The sequence below is a fragment of the Labrus mixtus genome, chromosome 2 (genome assembly GCF_963584025.1).
Source record: "Labrus mixtus chromosome 2, fLabMix1.1, whole genome shotgun sequence".
NCBI lineage: Eukaryota > Metazoa > Chordata > Actinopteri > Labriformes > Labridae > Labrus > Labrus mixtus.
Window position 1 is genome coordinate 20,924,328 of NC_083613.1, and position 20,685 is coordinate 20,945,012.

At 39.8% G+C, this 20,685-nt stretch overlaps 2 protein-coding genes across 2 annotated transcripts; one reads left to right on the forward strand and one right to left on the reverse strand.

The window, feature by feature from the left end:
* Positions 1 to 239: 239 nt before the first annotated feature.
* On the forward strand, positions 240 to 16,650 carry chtf18 (CTF18, chromosome transmission fidelity factor 18 homolog (S. cerevisiae)). The gene is made up of 22 exons (XM_061055978.1): positions 240 to 473; positions 938 to 1,015; positions 1,125 to 1,269; positions 2,156 to 2,345; positions 2,453 to 2,545; positions 3,202 to 3,254; positions 3,362 to 3,506; positions 3,613 to 3,837; positions 3,915 to 4,012; positions 4,124 to 4,247; positions 4,797 to 4,933; positions 5,068 to 5,161; positions 5,304 to 5,402; positions 5,504 to 5,634; positions 6,337 to 6,451; positions 6,599 to 6,823; positions 7,003 to 7,152; positions 8,942 to 9,072; positions 11,418 to 11,562; positions 11,695 to 11,790; positions 13,399 to 13,468; positions 16,383 to 16,650. Exons 1-22 carry the CDS (start codon positions 386 to 388, stop codon positions 16,502 to 16,504), a joined length of 2,754 nt encoding a protein of 917 aa, XP_060911961.1. The 5' UTR covers positions 240 to 385; the 3' UTR covers positions 16,505 to 16,650.
* gng13a (guanine nucleotide binding protein (G protein), gamma 13a) lies at positions 16,586 to 20,016 on the reverse strand. The gene is made up of 3 exons (XM_061055966.1): positions 19,887 to 20,016; positions 17,246 to 17,353; positions 16,586 to 17,099 (listed from the first exon to the last, which is right to left on the reverse strand). Exons 2-3 carry the CDS (start codon positions 17,341 to 17,343, stop codon positions 16,994 to 16,996), a joined length of 204 nt encoding a protein of 67 aa, XP_060911949.1. The 5' UTR covers positions 17,344 to 17,353; positions 19,887 to 20,016; the 3' UTR covers positions 16,586 to 16,993.
* Between the last annotated feature and the right edge of the window lie 669 nt (positions 20,017 to 20,685).

The following is a 20,685-nucleotide window of genomic DNA, read 5'->3' on the forward strand; positions in this document are numbered from 1 at the left end:
CATTAGCTACATTGGAGGCTTGAAATAAGGAAAAGGGAGGAAAACTAAATTATTTTCGTCATTAAATGACGTGTCTTGAAAAGTTTGATAAAGGTGTTTACTTTAAATCAAGCAAAGTCATCAGTACATTTTTCTTTCTTTCTATTTCTATTTTTTTAAATCCTCAGCGCATGCTGGAAGATCGACGAGAAAACGTTCAACAACCAATCAGAGAACGGTAGACTTTGGTAACCCGGAAGTAATACATCACAACAAAGATTTGCCGGGAAATCTGCTTCGTCTTAGCGGCTGCCGAAGTTACGCACATTCATGAAAGAATCAGCCAGAGTGTGTTTTTCTAATTAAACATAGTCTCTGGTTGTATTCTGTGTTTGTTCAAGTCAACATGGACGAATATGACGAACTTTTCGAGATACAGGACGACTTTGAGGACCAGCACGCCGATGAGCTGGAAGCGTTGGCCGACATGGAGAGTGAGTATCTCTAAAAGTGGGATAACTTTTGTAAGACTTTTTTAAAGTAGCTGGTATGACTAGCCATGTTCAAAGATGACCTCAAACTAACCCTTGGATCTCTTGTAACATCCTCTGATCCCCTGAAGCTTCATGTTGTGTTAATGGGGATGGATTTTACTAAACCACTACAAAATGTGTCATGCTTGTATTGGGGATTGAATCAGTGAAAGTGCAGTTTTGCTATTTATTTAATATTCATTTAATCCAAGGACTCAAGGTGAGATCAGAAAATGACTGTCCTTAATAAAGGTGTTTCCTCTTATTGTGTAATGGCTGTGCAGTGTTGAAATGTTATTAAAAGCAGAACATCCATGCACGAGAAGCTGTGAATTTGTGCCACATTTTCTTAGCAGAGAAGAAATTTGATTATTAAAAAGTCATTGCATTTATAATATGTGTGTGTCTCTGCTTGAATGGATAAGTGGATACCTCCAAGCCAGGGAAACGCCAGCAGCAGGACATCTCTGAAATAGAGCATCTTCTGGATGATCAGCCCATCAGTGAGTTAACTATCAGAAGGTGTTGTTCTGTTTGTTTGTTTGTTTGTTTGTTTGTTTGTTTGTGTGTTTGATGTTTTCTATCTGTAATGTGACTTTGTCCTCCTCACAGCCCCAAAGGCAAAGCGTCAGAAGCAGGAGGTTGGAGTGGTCAAACGACTTTTCAACTCAACCAAAGAGATCAAAGACTTACCACAGAAAGATGACATCACCCCACCGTCCTCACCTGAGCAGTATGAACCCTCTGTCCCCGTCAGGTAATGGAGATGCATGATGAGCAGATGTTCATCACAGTGTCAGAAGATGGCACAGTGTGATATTAAGCTATATCCTCATGCTACATTTAAACTTCAACCACCTCGACCCCCCACCTTCAAAACTGTTTTACGTCGATTTCAAACATGCTTTGCAGCAACCTGTTTTATTTTTCCTCAGATATTCTGGACAAAAAAAGCGCTGTTTAATATCTTATGAATTATGGGCAATTCAGAATGTTTTGTTTCATTATGATAATAGCTACTTATAATAAAAAATAAAAGTAAAATCCAACTATAGGCATTACAGAAGGAGTTTCTAGATGTAAACAATAAGGAAACCATTTCAGTGCAAGTAAATAAAAATGTGTTCACAGTCAAATCAACATCACAAATAACAACCACCATGAAGAATAAAAATGGAAATTATTATTTTTTTAGACTAAAAGGCACAAGTCTAAATCTCTGCATGCCAAAAAGGCTACAGCTGGTGACTCTAAACTGTATCATGAGAATTCAATGCTTGTCTTTTAACTTTTTTTTGTATTCTTATTGTCTAAATATTTGGCAGTCTAGTTGTTTTTAAGCTTGTCTTGTTTTATGGTTTTCATTCTATTTGATCAAAATAAAATTCTAGCCAAATTCTTGTAATGTGCTCAACAATTGAAAAAGTATGCTAAACAGAAATACCAATAATTTTACATCATTATTTCTGGGACAAAAGGCAGGAGTCAAATTAATAAGATTGGCTTATTGTAATGTGATGGAATTGATCATTTTCTTTTATTTATGGATTAAATAAAATATCTTTTAAAAAGAATGTATTGCATTTTTTTTGAAACTCGGTACAACAGTATTCTTAACATGTCTGTCTCGACGTGTGTTTTAGGACTACCTCAGCCCTTTTGGATATCAGCGGCTTTGGTACGATCCCAGACACTCCCGCGCGACCTCCCACAGTGGCTCCAGCATCACTGCATGCTCTGAGACGGCCTCCTTTAGAGGGAGAGTTCATCACTGTGACGGACTCATCAGGGAGTCGTGTCTACCTCAGACAGAAAGAAAAAACAGGGACAGAGGTGAAACTCCCACACTCTGATTTATCTGTGATATGACACACACACACACACACACACACACACACACAAAGATGTTATAACTCTGTATTGTCTCTGCATTAATCTAGGGGGTGGAATCCAGGATGGTACCAAACTCCCTGGGTTCACTGGGGCTGCTGGCAGTGCCTATAGGTGTGTTGAGAGAACAAGAAGCTGACAGGGTGAGTGACCAGGCTGCTGCTGTTTTGATTTAATCCTCAAAGTGTCCTCAAATAACCAAACACAGTAATCACATGACAGCTCAATCAGCTAAAGCACCTCCCTACATCCAACCATTTGATTATAATAATCCAAATACAGAGAATAGTACGAGCATTTCCAAACAAAGAGCTGAGCGTAACCGCAGCACTGTCGCATTATTAGTAAAACAGGATTCCTCTGATGAATAAAATGTAACACTTGGCTGAGCAATCTCACCTTGTACTGAGCTAGTGTTTCATATATTTACATGGTAGAAGCCTATAACTCTCAATTATCTGTAGGCATTTATTTTGTTAAAAAAGTGGTGATTAGATTAAAAACTTCCCCACAAAAGAGAACATATTATTTTTTAGGCTTAACACCGAACTGTACACATGGAGAAATTCAAATTGTTACTTTCCATCCAGTCCAACATGAAACATCTTATCCGACTTATAGGAGTAAATGAGTGATGATAGTCCAATAACTAGGCAATAACTAAGAAATAAAAATGACAAAGAGGAATGTATTAAAAGATTCACATGTTAAGTAAACTGTTTTTGCACCGGGGAACTTTGAGGGCGGTTAAAAATGCAAATGAGGTTTAATTTCTTCTCTTTTTTTTTTTTGTTTGTAGCGTCACCAGCAGGTTGTTGAAGAATCTCAGCGTCTTACAGAGCTGCTGACAAAGTAAGTAACCAGCTGTCTCTCTCTCTCTCTCTCTCTCTCACATTCACACTGGCCAATCAAAAATGTCAAATTTTTAACTTTGTTTTCTAAATTCTGACACACACCAGTAGTGTGAATGACGTATTGGTTGAGCCTGAGAGCAGAGGAGATGAAGACAACGACGATCCTGAAGAAGACACAGAGGGCCGAACCTCTAGACTGTGGGTGGACAGATACTCTCCTGGACACTACACGGAGCTGCTCAGTGACGATGTGAGTTTTCTGTGTGTAATTGTATATGCCCTGTGAATACATAAATACACACTCTTGAGTAGAAGTCCCCCGCGCTGATGTCAGCTGTGCGTCTGCTCTGTTGTAGTTTACCAACCGCTGTCTGCTCAAGTGGTTGAAACTCTGGGACACTGTTGTGTTCGGGAGAGAGAGGAAGTCCCGCCCTGTCCGATCTGACAGACAGGCTCCCAACCAGAACTCGTTCAATCCTAATCAACCTAATCAGAATCCAAAGCGCTTCAAGACCAAGATCGAGATGACTGAGGAGCTGCTGGAGGCTGAGCTGGACCAGTACCAACGACCCAGGTTCAAGGTACACAAAGGGAAATGTCACTCACATGACATTTATTTTGTTTTCACGAGATATAACTGACTTTGCTCTTTCTGTAGGTGGCGTTGTTGTCGGGTCCTCCAGGCTTGGGGAAGACTACCCTGGCTCATATCATAGCAAAGCATGCTGGGTACAATGTGGTGGAAATCAATGCCAGGTTAGAATGACCAAATTAAAACTGATCAAACTATAGTAATAAGTCATTGTTTGTTAAGCTGATGAAAGTCCTCCTGATGGGAACACAGTGGTGCTGTTAATGTCTTCACAGTGATGATCGCAGTGCAGAGATTTTCCAGAAACGCATCGACACAGCGACACAGATGAAGTCAGTTCTGGGAGCAAATGAGAAGCCGAACTGCCTGATTATTGATGAGATCGATGGAGCACCAGCGGTATGTCCCGGGTGCTGAACACATCTGTGCCTTCTATCTGCTGCAACTCTACATTTTCAAGATCTGCTGCAAGTTTCCATCTTACTGCTTAAAGTTAGATTTCTCTGATATTGAGTTTGTTCGTTTATGGGACTACAGTTTTTTTCATCATCACATTTTTACCTTTTATAATGATGAACTCTGTGATAAGATAAGGGTGGTTTCAAGGACAACAATCAAATATTTTGTGTCTATGAAGTCACAACAAGTGAAATGTCAAATATGTACTCATTTGCTGTTGAATGAAAATTCTAAATATGGAAGAGATTTGAATAAGCATCCTTGAATTTTTTTCCTCATTCAGAAATCCTGTCTTTGACTTCTGGCCGAAGTATTTTTTTTTTCATATGATCTGAAACTTTAAAAGTTGTCCAAAGTGTTCAAGACTCTACAATAATCTGAACATGTGTGGCGATTATCTTCACTCCCCTAAACAAGTTTGCGGCGTTAAAATGCTGCTTAAATCCTGCTTAACATGTTATCCTTTCCTTCCTCTTTGGCGTTCGACAGGCTGCGATCAACATTCTTTTAGCAACTCTGAACAAGAAAGACGGACACGGCGGGGAGGCCGGAACTGATCCAACAAAGAAGAAAAAAAAGAAAGAGTCCATGCTGCTTCGACCGATCATCTGCATCTGCAACGACCTGTAAGAGAGACTCTGGTGTTTTAACAGACGCTTAAAAGTGGAAAATTGTAGATTTTCTCTCTGGATGTTGAGTCAGTTAAGTAGCTGAATATTTTATCTTCTTATTATGTCTGAATACACGTCTTTTTGTTTAGTTATGTTCCAGCTCTCAGACCGCTCAGGCAGCAGGCTTTCCTTCTGACTTTCCCCCAGACCCAACCTTCCCGCCTCGCACAGAGACTGGCAGAGGTCAGTTCACACCCACAAAATCACACACACACACACAAACACACACACACAGACACACACACAACAAAACGTACACGCAGGAGTACACAAACATTTGCGTAAACACCACAAATCCAGGTTTTTATTGAGTGTTTGTGTGCAGATCTCCCTCCGGCAGGGGATGAAGGCAGACACGGGCACTCTGATTGCTCTGTGTGAAAAGACAGACAACGACATCAGGTCGTGCATTAACACACTACAGGTGAGTGGCCACACTGAGGGGAAGGTCTGTCTATTGAGTGACCAGGTAAGCTATAATCATGGTGTTTATGTATGATAATATACATGTTGTTGTGTCTGCAGTTCCTTCATGGTCGGGGGCTTAAGAAGGTGGACACCAGGACCATCCAGTGTGTCTCTGTGGGTCAGAAGGACCAAAACAAAGGCTTGTTTCATCTGTGGCAGGAGATCTTCCAGTTGCAGCGTGTTAAACGGTACTTTGTCTCCTGCTACAGTTTGCCATAAATGTTCTACTGTATTTGAAAAAACCGTTTCCTAAAAGCAATGTTTACTGTTAGGAGACAAACTCAAGTGTAGTCAAACATTTTGTAATGAAGCAAACATTCTGCAAAGTCATTTTCCATGTAGTTGTGCTCCTGCTACGACACAATAGTCTCTGCTTTGTTCAATGGTAATCATAACGATTTATATGTTTGCATTTACTTAAATTTTTTTAACTTTGGCAAAACTGACCTGCAAACTTTCCAGAATACTATTTTGTTGCTCTAGACCGCCGACCTTGTTTGTGATGATTATTTTGTAATCTTTAAATCTTTTTCTCGTAAGAAATTATTCTAACATTCTGCAGAGAAAATGTGACAAAAGTGTGAAACAAAACATAAAGGGAATGCACTTACTAAGTAATTCATTTCATAATCTATCAGTTGATTTCCTATAAATTCACACGTGGTTTAAAAGACATCTTTAAAGTCTTAAATTCAACTGTGTTTATGTGTTATGTTATCTGGACAATCAAGAAAACAGTAAAGGCTGGAAACAGTCTTTTTTCTGTTTTTCTGTTCTTTTCTGTTGTCTATAAGGGAGATTTCATTTATAGTTTTTTTTTTTAGTACAACTTAAAAAGAGCAAGATTGCAGTAGAAATATGCTGACTTGATTGTCAACTTGTTCTCACAGGAAACGTATCGGTGAGGGCTTTGAGGAGGCCCCGGGCTCAGGAGGTGGAGCTCAGAGGTTTCAGCACATTTTACATTTGGCTTCATCAAGTGGAGAGTTTGAAAAGGTTTCTCAGGTAATGAAAACATCCTCCTGATGTAAACATTATTAGAGATGAGTTATTCTAAAATGTCCCGTAACAACAGGCATAGCTACTGTGCATTAACGGTATATAAAACACTGTTATACTTTATGACATCCAGCTGAACATGTGTGTCCTCAGGGTCTGTATGACAATTATCTGTCCATGCGTGTGAGGGATCCAAACCTGGAGAGTGTGTGTGACGCTCTGGATTGGCTGTCGTTCTCAGACAGGCTGAATTACGTGATTCTGCACGGGCAGAACTTCTCCCTCATGAGATACCTTCCCTTCCTGTCTGTGACATTCCACTTTCTTTTTGCCCACACGCACATTCCCCGAATCAGCTACCCTCACAGCCAGCACGAGGTACAAATCAACTGCTTTCACAAATATTGTACAAAAAAAGGTTCATTTTATGATTTAAAAAAAAAAAAACAACATACTACTTGAAGAAAAAAATAAAGGATAAGAAGTAACAAAAGAAACATGAGATGTTTCATAACTACTGATCTATAATCTTTGAGTAATCATTCTGTTCTTTCCAGGCCGCCTCCCGGCTCCTCAGCAGCAGGAACGCTTTGTCGACCATGTTGGCTGACATCCCAGCATGCATCAGAACGAGGATCAGCCAACTGAGCCTGACCCTCGATATTCTCACGCTGCTCCTCGACATCATCTGCCCCAAACTAAGGCCTGTACGTAAAAACATGCACACTGAACTGCATATATATATATGTTTGTTCATTTAGATTCATCAGCACTGTGTCTTGTTATTAACACATACATTGTTGTTGTTAACTATAGACCTGCGAGAAAACGCATAACAAGAAATGTTTAGAAAGGAGACTTTCATGGGCTGTAACTGCTAAATGTGTGTTCACCAATCCTCTTTATGTGACTAGAGCTAGGTCCTAAGTATATATCCAAACTGGAGAACTGTATGTGACCACAGATTAGGACTTGTCCCTGTTGTCTTTATAGTAAACATCAGAGTTCTTTTTCACATTTTATATATCTTCAGAAGATTATCACACTATAAGGGTATTTTGAGGACCGGTAAGTAAGGATAAAAGTAACTTTTTTTTTTTAGACCTGTTTCTATCTCAGTTAAATATTTTCATGACACTAATGTCATAAACTGATGTTTCTCTCCTGTCTTGGTGACAAACTGTTAGTGAGTCAAACTGATAAACATGAACAGAAAAAGTCTGAGGATCATAATCAGAATAACTTTATTGTCATTGCACACTGCACAACAAATTAGCTTAGCTTCTCTTAAACAAACACAAAACAATAAGATTCATCCAATAACCACATGCATTCATCCACATACACACACACCCCTCCATAGTAGTTATAATAATATGATGAAAGTAAAAAAGAAAAGATCTTAATAACCAAAAAAGACTAATTGAAGTGTTGTTTGGCTTCTGGAAATGATTTCAATTTACAAGGATATTATTCCAAATGAAATGTTACTGCACAGTGAGTCTTATTGCAGATTCAATTGTATGACCTCTAAATAACCTGACCTGGATGTAATTCTATGTATTATAGTCTAAACAATGCGTTACTTTGCTTAAAATACATTTTTGTGATGAACTGTTATGGGGATAAAAGAAAACCCTTTGTAGGAGACGTGTTTCTTGGAAGTGTTTATCAATTCTTATTATTGATGTATCTTGTTGTTTGTCTGCGATTCTTATAGAGAGTCTTTGGTTATAGATTTTTTTTTTTTTTTGCACTTTTCCTTAATTTGACAGGATATTCGAAGGCTGTAGACAGACAGGAAATGTGGGGGGAGAGAATGGGGGTTGTCATGTCATGCACCATGCAGCTTAAGGACCAGGAATTAAACCTGTGTGACGGGTGCAAAGAGGACGATAGTCTCTGTATACGGGGAGTTTGCTCTACCTACGGAGCCAAACCAGTGCCTCAGGTTGTAGAATTTAATGTCACATCAAATGAAGTTAAGTCCATTATTTATATAAAGACGATTCTATTATAGCTGTGAGAGTTTTATGTTTCTGTGTGGATGCTTTTCATCCTGGTTGGCTCAGTTATAGACAATGCTGTCTCCAGTTTTGATCGGATGTACATTTTATCCACTGTACAAGGCAAACCTTTAAAACCTGATGAAACCCAATACTACAGCCCTTATATATATATATAACCTGTATTCACAAGCAGATCCTACTGTCATGTTTTGATTAACACTCAGAATTTTCTTTGCAAAATGAAGCATTTATTTCTTCTTCAGCTGGGTCCTAACTGTTTGGGTTCAGGTCCGTCAATTCAGACAGATAGGACAGTTGAAAATGTTCGGTGGATAAATCATCAGGCAATGGTGAAAAAAAAAAAAGTGCATCAAAGCTCCCACTGATCTCTGCTTCTTTTTGTGTGATCTGTAGATTTACTTTACAGTCACATTATAAAGTGGTTAAAACTTCTACTATGATCTAAAGTCTTGTATCTGTCATTCAGGTGAATCCGCAGCTCTTCAGCAGCAGAGAGAAGGAGCAGATGCGAGAGCTTATAGACACCATGCTGTCTTACAACCTTTCATACAGGCAGGACCGCACGCCTGAGGGACAGTACATATACATGCTGGAGCCGTAAGTATACACACCTGCAGTCAGCTAGGGCACACGCAGTGCAGATGTGTGTTTCTGGGGTGTTGAAGGTCACTGCTCCTGTCCGGACTGTGGTTCACTGCATGAAGGCTTAGAGAGTAATCCCTTTACTCCTGGTGTGTGTGTGTGTGTGCGCGCTTTTGATTGTGAAAGAGCAAACTGAGCAGCAAGCCTCAAAGCCTGTCAGGTGGGGTACAGGTGGATTAACAAGAGACAAAGGGTTGGAAAAAAGAGGTTTAAATGAGTAGAGGAGTGAAATAAGGAGAGAGATCGTAGAAGTATATCAATGCTTTTGACAAAACAAGACCGAAACTCATCTAAGCAAGTGATCCTGGAGACTTGGGAGACATTTGGTTGTACCTGGAATTTCCTTTTCTGATTTTGTGGTCACTGAGGACATTTGAGACTGTGGTGTTGGTAAAATGGGATAACAAGCTGTACGTCTATTGCTATGCCGTCCAGGGCCGATCAGCAGCCATTATCACATGGTGGCTCCTTTCTGCAGGCTCGCTGTGACGAGGTGCTGGTCACAAACGACTGGTGTCTTCCTCTAGTGTTAGCTTTACTGCTTCTTCTCCTGCTCTACACCTTCCTGTACCTGCCCTCTCTGGCTCACCACAACACCACCCTCTGACAAGTCACTGGCAGAGACTTGGAGTAGCATCGTTGGGATGCCGACCTTCAACATTTCAGGCAGTGGACACGCCAAGCTCCAACTGGATGACTTGTTTGGACTCCTCCCTTTTTTTGGGGGGCAATTTTGTTAATTGGTCAGACCATGGCAGAGGTAGAGTTGAAAGGTTGAGGGAGAGACAAGTGTAACAAAAGTTTCCCCTCAGCAATAAATCCGTTCTGGGTGACACACATTTAAAACGGTGTAAGCAAACTGAACCTTTGACTGCGCGGCGTTGAGTAATCTTCTAAGTGCTCTGAGAGTTTGTGTTGGTTTTTGTGTAGTCCAATCTCGGGTAGTGCGCATTAATTTGAAAAGCTAAATGTTGCAACTTCTTTCAATACTGTTATTCTTTTGAAAAGCAGTTTGTAGGATGAGTAGGGATTAGGTCCAGTGTGTATTTGTTGTACTTTAGGATTCATTGCTGTAGTTCAAGTTTAGCTGTTTTGGCACGTGGACAAAACAATTCCCACATTTTTTGGGGACAGATTTTTTTTTTTGCCAGCTCTGAGCTGTGATTGAACGCAGCAGGAACATTCACCTCCAGAAACAGGCAGGTACCGGGGCAGATGACCTTAATATCACATTACTGGTGCGACCATTGTGCTTAAAGACGCTTTATACTCTTTTATTCTGGCCAGTACATGAACTATACACTATACATTCACTAGTAGTTCCTGATGAATTTCATATATATAATTATTATGACATACCTGTGCAGGAGCAGTGAGCAAAGTCGGGACTGATTTTGAATTATTTTGAAATTCTCTCATCCTGATTTATCACCAAAGGTTATTGTAGTTGGGAAAAATTGACAAAATAATACAAACGATATCCTCAAAAAATGAGGTTTTACAAAAAAAAGTTCACCAATTGAAACTGTACTGTTTGTTTACACAACTCATTTAAAAGAAGATAATATAAAGAAAAAATAGTATTTCATTTTAGCATCTTAGTCAATTTATTTCATACAAATATGCCACGTTACATATAGTTTGTCTTTTAGTGGGGGGTTGTGGTTGTTAATCTTTTGTATTTAAATACTTTTTTTAAAGGTTTGATATTGGGGGAGCTCCAAGAAAAAAGGTTTGGAACCACTCTCAAGATGCTGCATTAGTCTTTGCTTTCAGCTTTTACTAATAAACAGAGAGTGTAAATGTGCCAGAAGATGCACTTCTTTATGTCAGCTGCACCTTGTATAATCTGTGATGTAAAAATGGGGCTCTGACTCTTCAAAGCTGTTCATTATCAGAGTTTTCCAAGCTCAGATGGAAAGACGTCTGATTGTCTCTGGTGACAGTCACACAGACTGTTATTATCTTATCTATCATATATTTAGGCCCTCAGGCATTGAGTGACAGTCTACTGGTACATTCTGTGCAATTGTCTGTGTCTCTTTGTGTGTGTATGTGTGTGTGTGTGTGTTGGAGAAAGATGGAGATCAGCTATAAGAGGATTAAGGTTTTAGAGAGTGACAGGGTTTGATTCTGCAAAACGTAAACCACGGCATCAAAACTACGACCTTTTTGTCCTTTTATTCTTTCATCAGAAAAAGTCTCCCTGTGTGTCAGCCTCATGCTGTTCAGACTGTTTGTGTTAAAGTTGTAAGTTTTGTTTCTTGCAGCTATATTCTTGTGTATGGGTGTGTTTGCAGGCGTGTGGAGGAGGTGGTGAGGTTTCAAGGCCTGCCTACTCGCCGTCAGCTGACATATCAGGCCAAGCAAACGATCAGCAGAGAGATGGAGCAGGAGAAGATGAGGAGAGCCGAGCAAATGATGCTGCTGAGAAACCCTGCTGGGGTGAGACCCCAAACACAGCTAACACATTGTGGAGTTATTATGTACAGTACGGCCTGTTGATAATCAGGTCAGCGTGTGTGTGTGTGTTAATAATCTAATATCTTTTTATAATCCACTGTGTCTGTGTGGCAGAGGCAGGGAGAGAAGAAGAGCGCTGTTGCTAAGCCGACAAGGAACCACGAGCTGAGGCTGGAGAACATCGTCAAACAGACCACAGTGGAGAGCAGGGTGAGAGACACACACACACACACACACACACACACACACACACACACACACACACACACACACACACACACACACACACACACACACACACACACAACTAGAGAAGTGAAAAGACTGCATGAAGAGAGTTTCATAGTAGATGGGTTATGAGTGTGATTCCCGTCGTCTGGGCCTTGACTCAGGATGTCAGTTAAGTTGTGAGCCCCGTGCACAGAGGCTTCTTCGGCACCTTAACCACATGATTCCTGATACGATATGATGCACTCGTATTGTATCGTACTCTCTCTCTCTCTCTCTCTCTCTCTCCCTGATTTCCTATTCTAGCCACTGTCCTGTCCCCTGAAACCAAGGCATGAAAAGGCAAAAAAATAAACAACCATAAAAGACAGCACGTAGTAAACAAACAAATGAACCTGATTGTTCTTTATATTCTAACTTCATATCCATGTTTGAGATTCACTCTGCTGAATGACTCATGCGCATGAGTTTGTTTCTGCTGAAAGGGGAAAAGATTCCTCCTGCATATATAGAAATGATTTGCATCATGAATGTGATATAATATGTTCATCATAAGACAATATTAAACTCAGAGGAGTGCTGTTTGTATTTAAGGTGTTGTGTTGTTAAATAAATAAATCCCTCAAATAGATGGAGATATGAATGTGTTCAGATTGTTCAGAATAAAAGACACCATGGATCTCTTTTGGCAGGGAGGGGCTCATAAACACCTTTATTAACCCCTCTAGGGATCATTGTTTGGAGCAGCTTGTACTTAAAAGACATTTTTTTTTAAAAACAGCAGCAATAGACAACAACAAAAAATGTCAAATCAGATCTGAAAGGAATAATGATGAAAGCAGATTACTAACCTGGGGATCATTTAGTCGTTTCATTGCGGTGGGGTTTAAAAAAGGTCTAACACTCCTAAACCTGCGAGGAGGTCTGATTTGCTGCTGAAGAATTCTTCATAACGGTCAGTGTGTAAAATGTAAAGACATAATGGCAGCAATTATTTTTCATTAAGTAACAGTAAGATGAGTTCTGGATTAATGTGTCAGGTTTTTATTGAATATTTGAGCACTTGATACATACACCATTATACATATTTGTCATCGATTTTGTTGTTTCACTTCACATTTTCTTACAGTGAAGCTCTTTGTACTCTTAGTATAAGCATTGTATGAGTTAAGTTTTCATTAGATCTCTGGGTTGATTTGCGAAGTAGAATTAAGCGTCCCGCAGCTTTGTTAGTTTGTGCCTTTAGGTGGCGCCAGAGAGGACCACAAAACACTTCACATTGAGCATATGAGAGCACTGTGTGGCTGAGCTGCGGAGTTAGAATAGATCAGTAATGAGTGACAGAGAGCGAGGGAACCTCTAGAGGGCAGAAACGAGGATAATGAGAAGCTACTGGGTTAAAGCCCCTGATGGTGAAACTGTGAAATGAGGCTAATGAGAGGTTTTGTGTGTGTGTGTGTGTGTGTGTGTGTGTGTGTGTGTGTGTGTCTGTGTCTTTTCATTGTCACTGACCTCTTTATTGAGGACAGAAACTTTATGATTAACCTGAACCTGAACCTCTCTGTATCTTTGTATGTTTATGTTGTGCAGCCGGAGGTGGATTTCTTTGGACGAGCTCTTGCCCCCAAACTCCCGAAACCTCAGCTTTCCTCAGACTCAGGTACAGTTTGACATTTCCAAGCCTCAGTCATCCAAACCTTCACAGGCTGTTTAGTGGAAAAATGCCTTGAGGTACATCTGGTCGAAAACACACAGCAGAGGTGATTACTGATGTGTGTTATGTAACACTGCTAATTTAGATCTCCTGTGGCTCACTGCAGGCAGGAGATCTGGTCTGTCAACAGCCCTGCTGTCTGCATAATGTAGAAAATATCATATTTCTGTTAGCAACTAAAAGACTTGACATTCCTTATCTACAGTTTTACTCTCATATTGGATGCCTAACAATCTCTATGCTTTCTTAAATATAAATAAAGAGCAAAACAGCAACCTAAATTACTTAAATGATGTATTTCAAAAGGCCTAAAGTCATTAGAGCTCTAACATCCTAATAAGAGTTGTTAGATTAGTGGCTGCTGTCTGGCCTTCCAGTAGCTTTGTGCCACTGGAAACAAACATGACTGCTGTGTTCAAATGCATCACAGCTCCAGGCTAAAAATAGCACATTTGCATAAACAATAGAGCTCTTCAGCAGAATCATGTCGCTCCTTCTCTCACTCCTCCATCACGGCTAGCTGAGGTAAAAAAAATATTTCAAATAGTGATTTCAATCTGGAAAAGCATATCACTGCTCCAATGTTACTTAAATATGTACAGAAATAAACGTCCCGCTAACGCATTTGTTTGTATACAGCGTTTCTTCAAAACAGCATGAAGCTAATATGTATCCACCAAAGTGACTCGTTCTTCTCAACAAGCAGGTTTGAACAAATATAACAATTAAAGGCCTCTAGTACTCATTGATCGTTTTTTTAAGATTCTGGCAAAAAGAACACAGATTTAAAGCCTGAACACAATAATTAGTGGTACAGAACCACAATATACACTGAACAGGTAATAGCTACAAGTTTGCCTGTTTCATTTTAAATCTCTGAGTCAGGTCTGAGCAAGCTATGTTGTTTTATTCATTATTCATTCTAATTTGAATCCATGCTCTCTGCAAATACTGTAAATACAAAAAAAAGCCCCAAACTCTTGTAGATAAAGGTCCCCAATTTTAATCTTGATCTATAGGCCTATATATTCAGTCTCATGTTTCAGTGCTTGTGTTATTCCCTTTGTCTATTCACGTGTCCTCCACAGTATTCCTTCTATGTGCACTCACATCTGGCCAATACAGCTGATTCAGAATTTTCACCAAATCACAGCAGGGCATGTATGTGAAAACTTTGCCCAGTTTTGAATCCATTCACGATGACCTTTACATTTTTTTTATGCAGTTGAGTGGCATGGGCCCAGATTAAGGGCTCAGCGGGTGTTTTAAAATAAAATGGATACGTTGAAATCACTAACCCTGCTGAAAGCCCTGCATTACTGAGATTGATCGACAGGGTAAACATGGTGCACATGCAGATCCACAGCTGTTTGCAGATCAAAGCAAGAGCCGACTGTTGTCGGAACAGTCACAGCTTTTAAATCATGCGTTCTTTGTCGATAACTCAGGGCTCCTGCAACAAAAGATTATTAAATGGTTTTTCAGAAGAATACCATTCAACCGCATCTGCCGTTGTCAAGCTCTGTTCTTTTCTGTGGATCACGTCTGATCGATGCAACCGCTGGAACACATTTTTTTGTAACGCTTTGGTTTTTGGAGATGATCATTCCTCTTTTAACTGTTTAATTTGAATTCAATCCGTACATGAAACTGTCTCTGAATATGTTAGCATTTTCATATATACAGTACAACACAAGAGTAGCAAAAAGTGCATCGAATATCAGAGAAATACATGAGACAAAATGCATTATAAGTATGAAGTGGACAAGGGTTCAAATCATAGAAACGTATAGTCGTATAATGAAGTAAGAACAGAGTAAGATGAGTACGAGAGTAATGGCATCATAGACAGCAGTATTGGCAGTTCAGAAAGACACCCACGGTCCATATATTCAAACTCCAGGTGACTGATACTACACTGATAATAAAAAGTTATAATGTTCTGTTGACCTAACCATGTTTGATGTAAAGCTCATATTTCTCCGGTCTGCGACGGACTTTTCATGTCCATGCCTTAGACACATTCCCCGTCTTCGGTACAGGTCACATTTTGGTGGATTGGCGTTGACCTCATTCTGTGTCACGTTCACTCCCTGTATTTATTTGCATTACCTTCCTGTAAATATCCTGCCTACTCCTGTGCTGTGGAGAAGAATGCAAAGTGTCTTTCAAATGATGAGAAAGCGCTCCCCTGCACTCCTTTCCGCTAGCGACTGGATGCGCAGGGCGGAGTAAAAACAGCTACGCCGCCTACTTGACAGTCAAAACTACATCTGCAAGAGAGCAAGCACCTGTATGGAAATCTGGGAGCAGCTCTGAAGCTTCAAAACTTAAACTCACTGTTACAGCTTCGTGACTATCTTTAGTTATAAGTAGGGCTTCAGATAATGATTACTTTCATTATAGAGAATTCAATATATCTATATCTATAGATGTTGTTCAGTATCATAACTTCTCGAAGACAACTCTGACGTCTCTCGTTTGCTTATTTTGTCAGAATGACAGAGACAATAACTCAAAGATTTTCTAATCTGATGTGAGGATTAGCAGCTTAATCCTATTTATGCCTTTATTTTAGAGACAGGACAGTCGATAGAGTTAGAAACTGGAGAGAGAGAGAGAGTAGGGAATGACATGCGGTATGTTTGATTTGATGTGTAAACAACAGGTTAGCCATCTGATTCTGTATTAACAGTAAATTATGTTATTAAGAAAGGAATTATAGGTTTTTCTTCTCTCTGCGCCGATTTGTTCATGGACAGTGTAGAAGTATTTTGACTTATTGTGTAGGAATCATACACTGAAATTAGCAAATACATCAATCATGAAATATAAAAATGCCCTTGTCCTCTCTTCGCAGGCGAGAGGTGTCCGGTTCAGTGTATGGGAACGGCTGTGGGTAACAGTGACGTCTGGTTCCGCTTCAACGAGGGGATGTCCAACGCCGTCAGACGAAATGTTTACATCCGAGAACTGCTGTAACGCCCCCCAAAATACACACACGCAAACTTTGAACTATTTTTCTTTGCCTTGTCTAAAGAAAAAAAAAAAAAAATCCAGCTGTTAAATTCAAAACAGTCTTTATTTTGATTGACAGTGTAAAGAGCCAATAAAAACATGTTGTTGAACATTTCTCAGCAGTCCTTCAAAACAAACCTCGAGAAAGCTACTCAGTGCTGAACGCTCACACACATACACACACACATGCACCCACTCATGCATACACACATACAGTAGTCGAAACATAATTTAAAAGCATTTAGGAGTCTTCCAATAAATAAACATAACAATAGCAACATTGTGTGTGTGTGTGTGTGTGTGTGTGTGAAGAAGAGAGTTAGTGCAGCGTGAATGTGTTTGTGGGAGTGCACGATTCTTTCGTTTATATGCATCTGTGATTGTGTGTGCGTGGGCGTGTGTGTGTGTGTATGTGTGTGTGTATGTGTGTGTGTGTGTGTGTGTGTGTGACCATTAGAGGATCACACACTTGCCCTTCTCCACCCAGGGGTTGGCTCTCATCAGCTCCGGGTTCAGAAATGGATCCTCACACACACAACCCTCGATCCACTTCACCAGCCTACGGAGAAAAAAAAAACAACCACACACACACACACACACACACACACACACACCATCAGCATGAAGCTTGTACTTTGGAGAGCTTTTATGAGTGTGCTTTTTTGCGTGTCTGAAGGTGTGTGTGCGTGGACAGTACACACTCACTCAGTAACGGTGATGGAGGATTTCTCTCTGTTGATTGCCAGCTGGTACTGAAGGCTCTCCACCTCTCTCCTCATCTGTGGAACGTCTAACTCCTCCATGATGCTACTGCTGGTATCACACACAGAAACAGACAACCGATTCCCTTTCAGACTCTTTCATTACATTTTTCTCCTAACATAAAACATAACTTCGCTAAAAGACAAAATATTACAAAAACTAAACAAACACCAGACAACAGATTAAATCACTAGAGGATTAAGAGTGACGACACACAACTAACACGTCAAACCTTTTTAGGGATTATAAATAATTCAAATTAAGGGCTGTCCCCTAAATGTCATTTAATCCAACAAACAGTCAAGAAAACTCCAAGTAAACTTTAATTTTAGAAGTCACATCTTTGCACTTTTTTAGCTGTGTCATGCTCACAAAACAGAGAAATGACAGCATCGCAGGTTGTACATGTTTACAAATCAAGTCTTCTTCATTAGTCAGCGTTCATTTTTCACAATGTAACATTTTAAGGAGTTTGATTTGGGGATTCAAACCAGGGAAAAAAACATTAACGCAGAATTTAATGACACAATCTCGTCCTTCCTTTTCTCCTAGGTGGATCTTTTGGGACTGCTGCTAGATTTCGCTCTGTTTTTTTCTTAATAATATATAACATAACATGATAATTTAAGATTCAGCTGTATGATCTCTAATGTCCTCTATCAGGTAAAAGATGTGGTTAAAAATAACAGTGACCTGATGTCAATCAGAATCAGAATGTTTTTTTTTTTTTGTGAAGTACTACAAGTAATTTGTCTTTTTAAGTGGGAAAAAAAGTTGCATTTTAAATAAATTAGTGTAAAAAAAAAAGCAATTTAGAGAATACTCTGGTTGGTCAGAGTGTTATGGATTACTGATATAAAAATCAAAGAAGTGTTATATAGTTATAGTTTACTTTAATAAAGGTTCATTAACTCCACAGTTTGAGCTAACCTAAATCAATAAATAACACATTTTCCTCTTATTTGGGGATTATTTTCTCCGGCGGATTAATAAATGTCTAGTGCTCAGTTAGATATTAACATTCACACTGTGGTGGAAGTTGGAGGGACTCCAAATGAACTCAAGTTCATCAGTCATTCAGTGCAACAGTACGGCTCATTGATGCGTTTTTAATCGTTTTTTAAACAATAATTGAGCTCTGTGACGCCAAGGAGTGAACTATATAAAGGCTGTAGCTACACAGACAATAAAAACATTGTTGACTGTGGTCATTCACTGGATTTGTTGAAAGAAAGGAAAAAGACAAACAAGCAGTATCCTTTGAATCAATCCAACCAAGAACATGAAATATTACCAGGGTAAAAATGTCTGACATGCTATATAACAGATTTACATTTAAACTGATGTGTTATCTTTTACTACAGTATTCAATCAGAGGTTTGAGTCTGTTCTTTTGGTGTTAACTTCAAGCTCCTCTATAGTACTTGTCTTTGTATTTCCTGGTTAAACAAACGGGTTTTAAGAGATACAAAATATAGATGGATGGATGGAGACATGAGAAAAAGATCCAGATATTTCTTAACAGTAAAAAAACAAAAACAAATAGATTACATTTTTTTGGCAAGCAAAAATATGTATTTACATCATTACTAAACAGTCACCATTATATTAATACAACAGTACTGCAGTGTATCATGTATCAGGAGGTTATAATCAAATGTAGTTCTATTCTTAACACATTTCATGTTCAAACGCTTTTTCAACCATTCATTCTGAATATTATAACCTGCAGTTAGGATTGAGTGCAGATTATTAGATCGAAACACTGCAGGCTTGGTGAATTCTCTCTCCACATTCGACACGTAACTGATAACAGTACAGACAAATGTAGCACAGGTTACCAAACTGAGAAACACGTTCTCTTCATATCGTGACTTTTGTCCCTGAATAAAATAAAGCATCAGTTGTTGGTGTCACACTGAAGAGCTGGTGCACATCAAAACACTGTATGATCAGTGTGCCGTGAGGAATTTGCACTATGTTGGAGATCTGCAGCTCTAAGGGAGTACCAATCTTTATAGGCGAGTACACCGGCTGCTTGGACTATCTTTTATTCTTTATTGTTGTAAACTGCCCCACCCTGCAACAGACCACATAACAGCAGGAAGAGAGAGGGGGGGACGGTGAGAGATACTAAGGACAGCTGAGGACCGACCATATAGATCAGTTCTCTACTGGAAACAGCCTCCTCCTCCTCCTCCTCCTCCTCCTTTAATGGATGTGAGTAAGTCTGCTGCCCTGTGCCCATTTTCCTCCAGTAGCATCCATCCACCCTGCTGGAGCCAACTGTACCATAAAAGGCCTCCATCCTCCTCCATCCTCCTCCTCCTCATCATCATCATTTAATTATAACATCCACGGAATGTGCTACAGTGACACATCATCTCCATCACTCATCAACCAGGGATATTTAAAGCACCCTAGCACACATTTAAGTCGATTTCTTTGAGTCGAATATCTGTCTATAAAGGGAAATAGCGAGTATAGATGTTAGCTTTGCACTTGAAATATCAAAACGTCCGCTTGAAGGAATATGTGTCGTGATTTTATGCGTGAAATCCCCGCAACAAACCAGCGCTCTTACCGTCAGACGAGCTGAAAGGGGAACCGCTGGAAGATTAGGTGTTTTCGCAGGCCGATGGAGGACGTAGACGAAGATACAAAAAAACACAGCTGATAGTCGATGGAGTTACCCGGGCAGAGGAGTCCGGCTTCGATGCAGGCAGGAAGAAGAGGAAGACGAAGAAGAAAAAGGGGGAGGAGGAGGATGTGTGTGTGTACGACGCAGGGCACTCCCCTGCGCTCCTTTCCGCTAGCGACTGGATGCGGGATGCGCAGGGCGGAGTGAAAAGCAGCTACGCCGCCTCCTTTGACAGTCAAAACTACATCTGCGAGAGAGAGAGAGAGAGAGCAGGCACCTGTATGGAAATCTGGGAGCAGCTCTGAAGCCGTGGCGGAGGCAGGAAACACGCAAATGAGGATTTCCACAGGGAAAACAAGCCCGGAGATCGTTTTCCAGTCACGTGACTGGAGCAGATGTTCGCTTTCCGTGTTAAGATTCCCAAGAGAGAGTCCAGAAAATGGGACATGTGAGGCTAAAAAAAACTACTGAAAACACGTAATAGAAGTTGTCATGTTCATTTTAATTTCTCAAATTTAAGTTACAAAAAAAAAAAGTGCTGGACAAAATTATTGTCGACTCAGTGTGAAAGCCACATCAACTTGTACTTTAGTGTAACTAGTGATGTAAAACATTTAATCCCCCCTCCATGTATGATCTTCAACTTTTTACTTCGTTGGGATCTCTGAACCCCATCACTTGGTACAATTTCAAATAATTTAATTTTTAATAAATGATTAAAAAGAAAAAGTCAAATAATTAT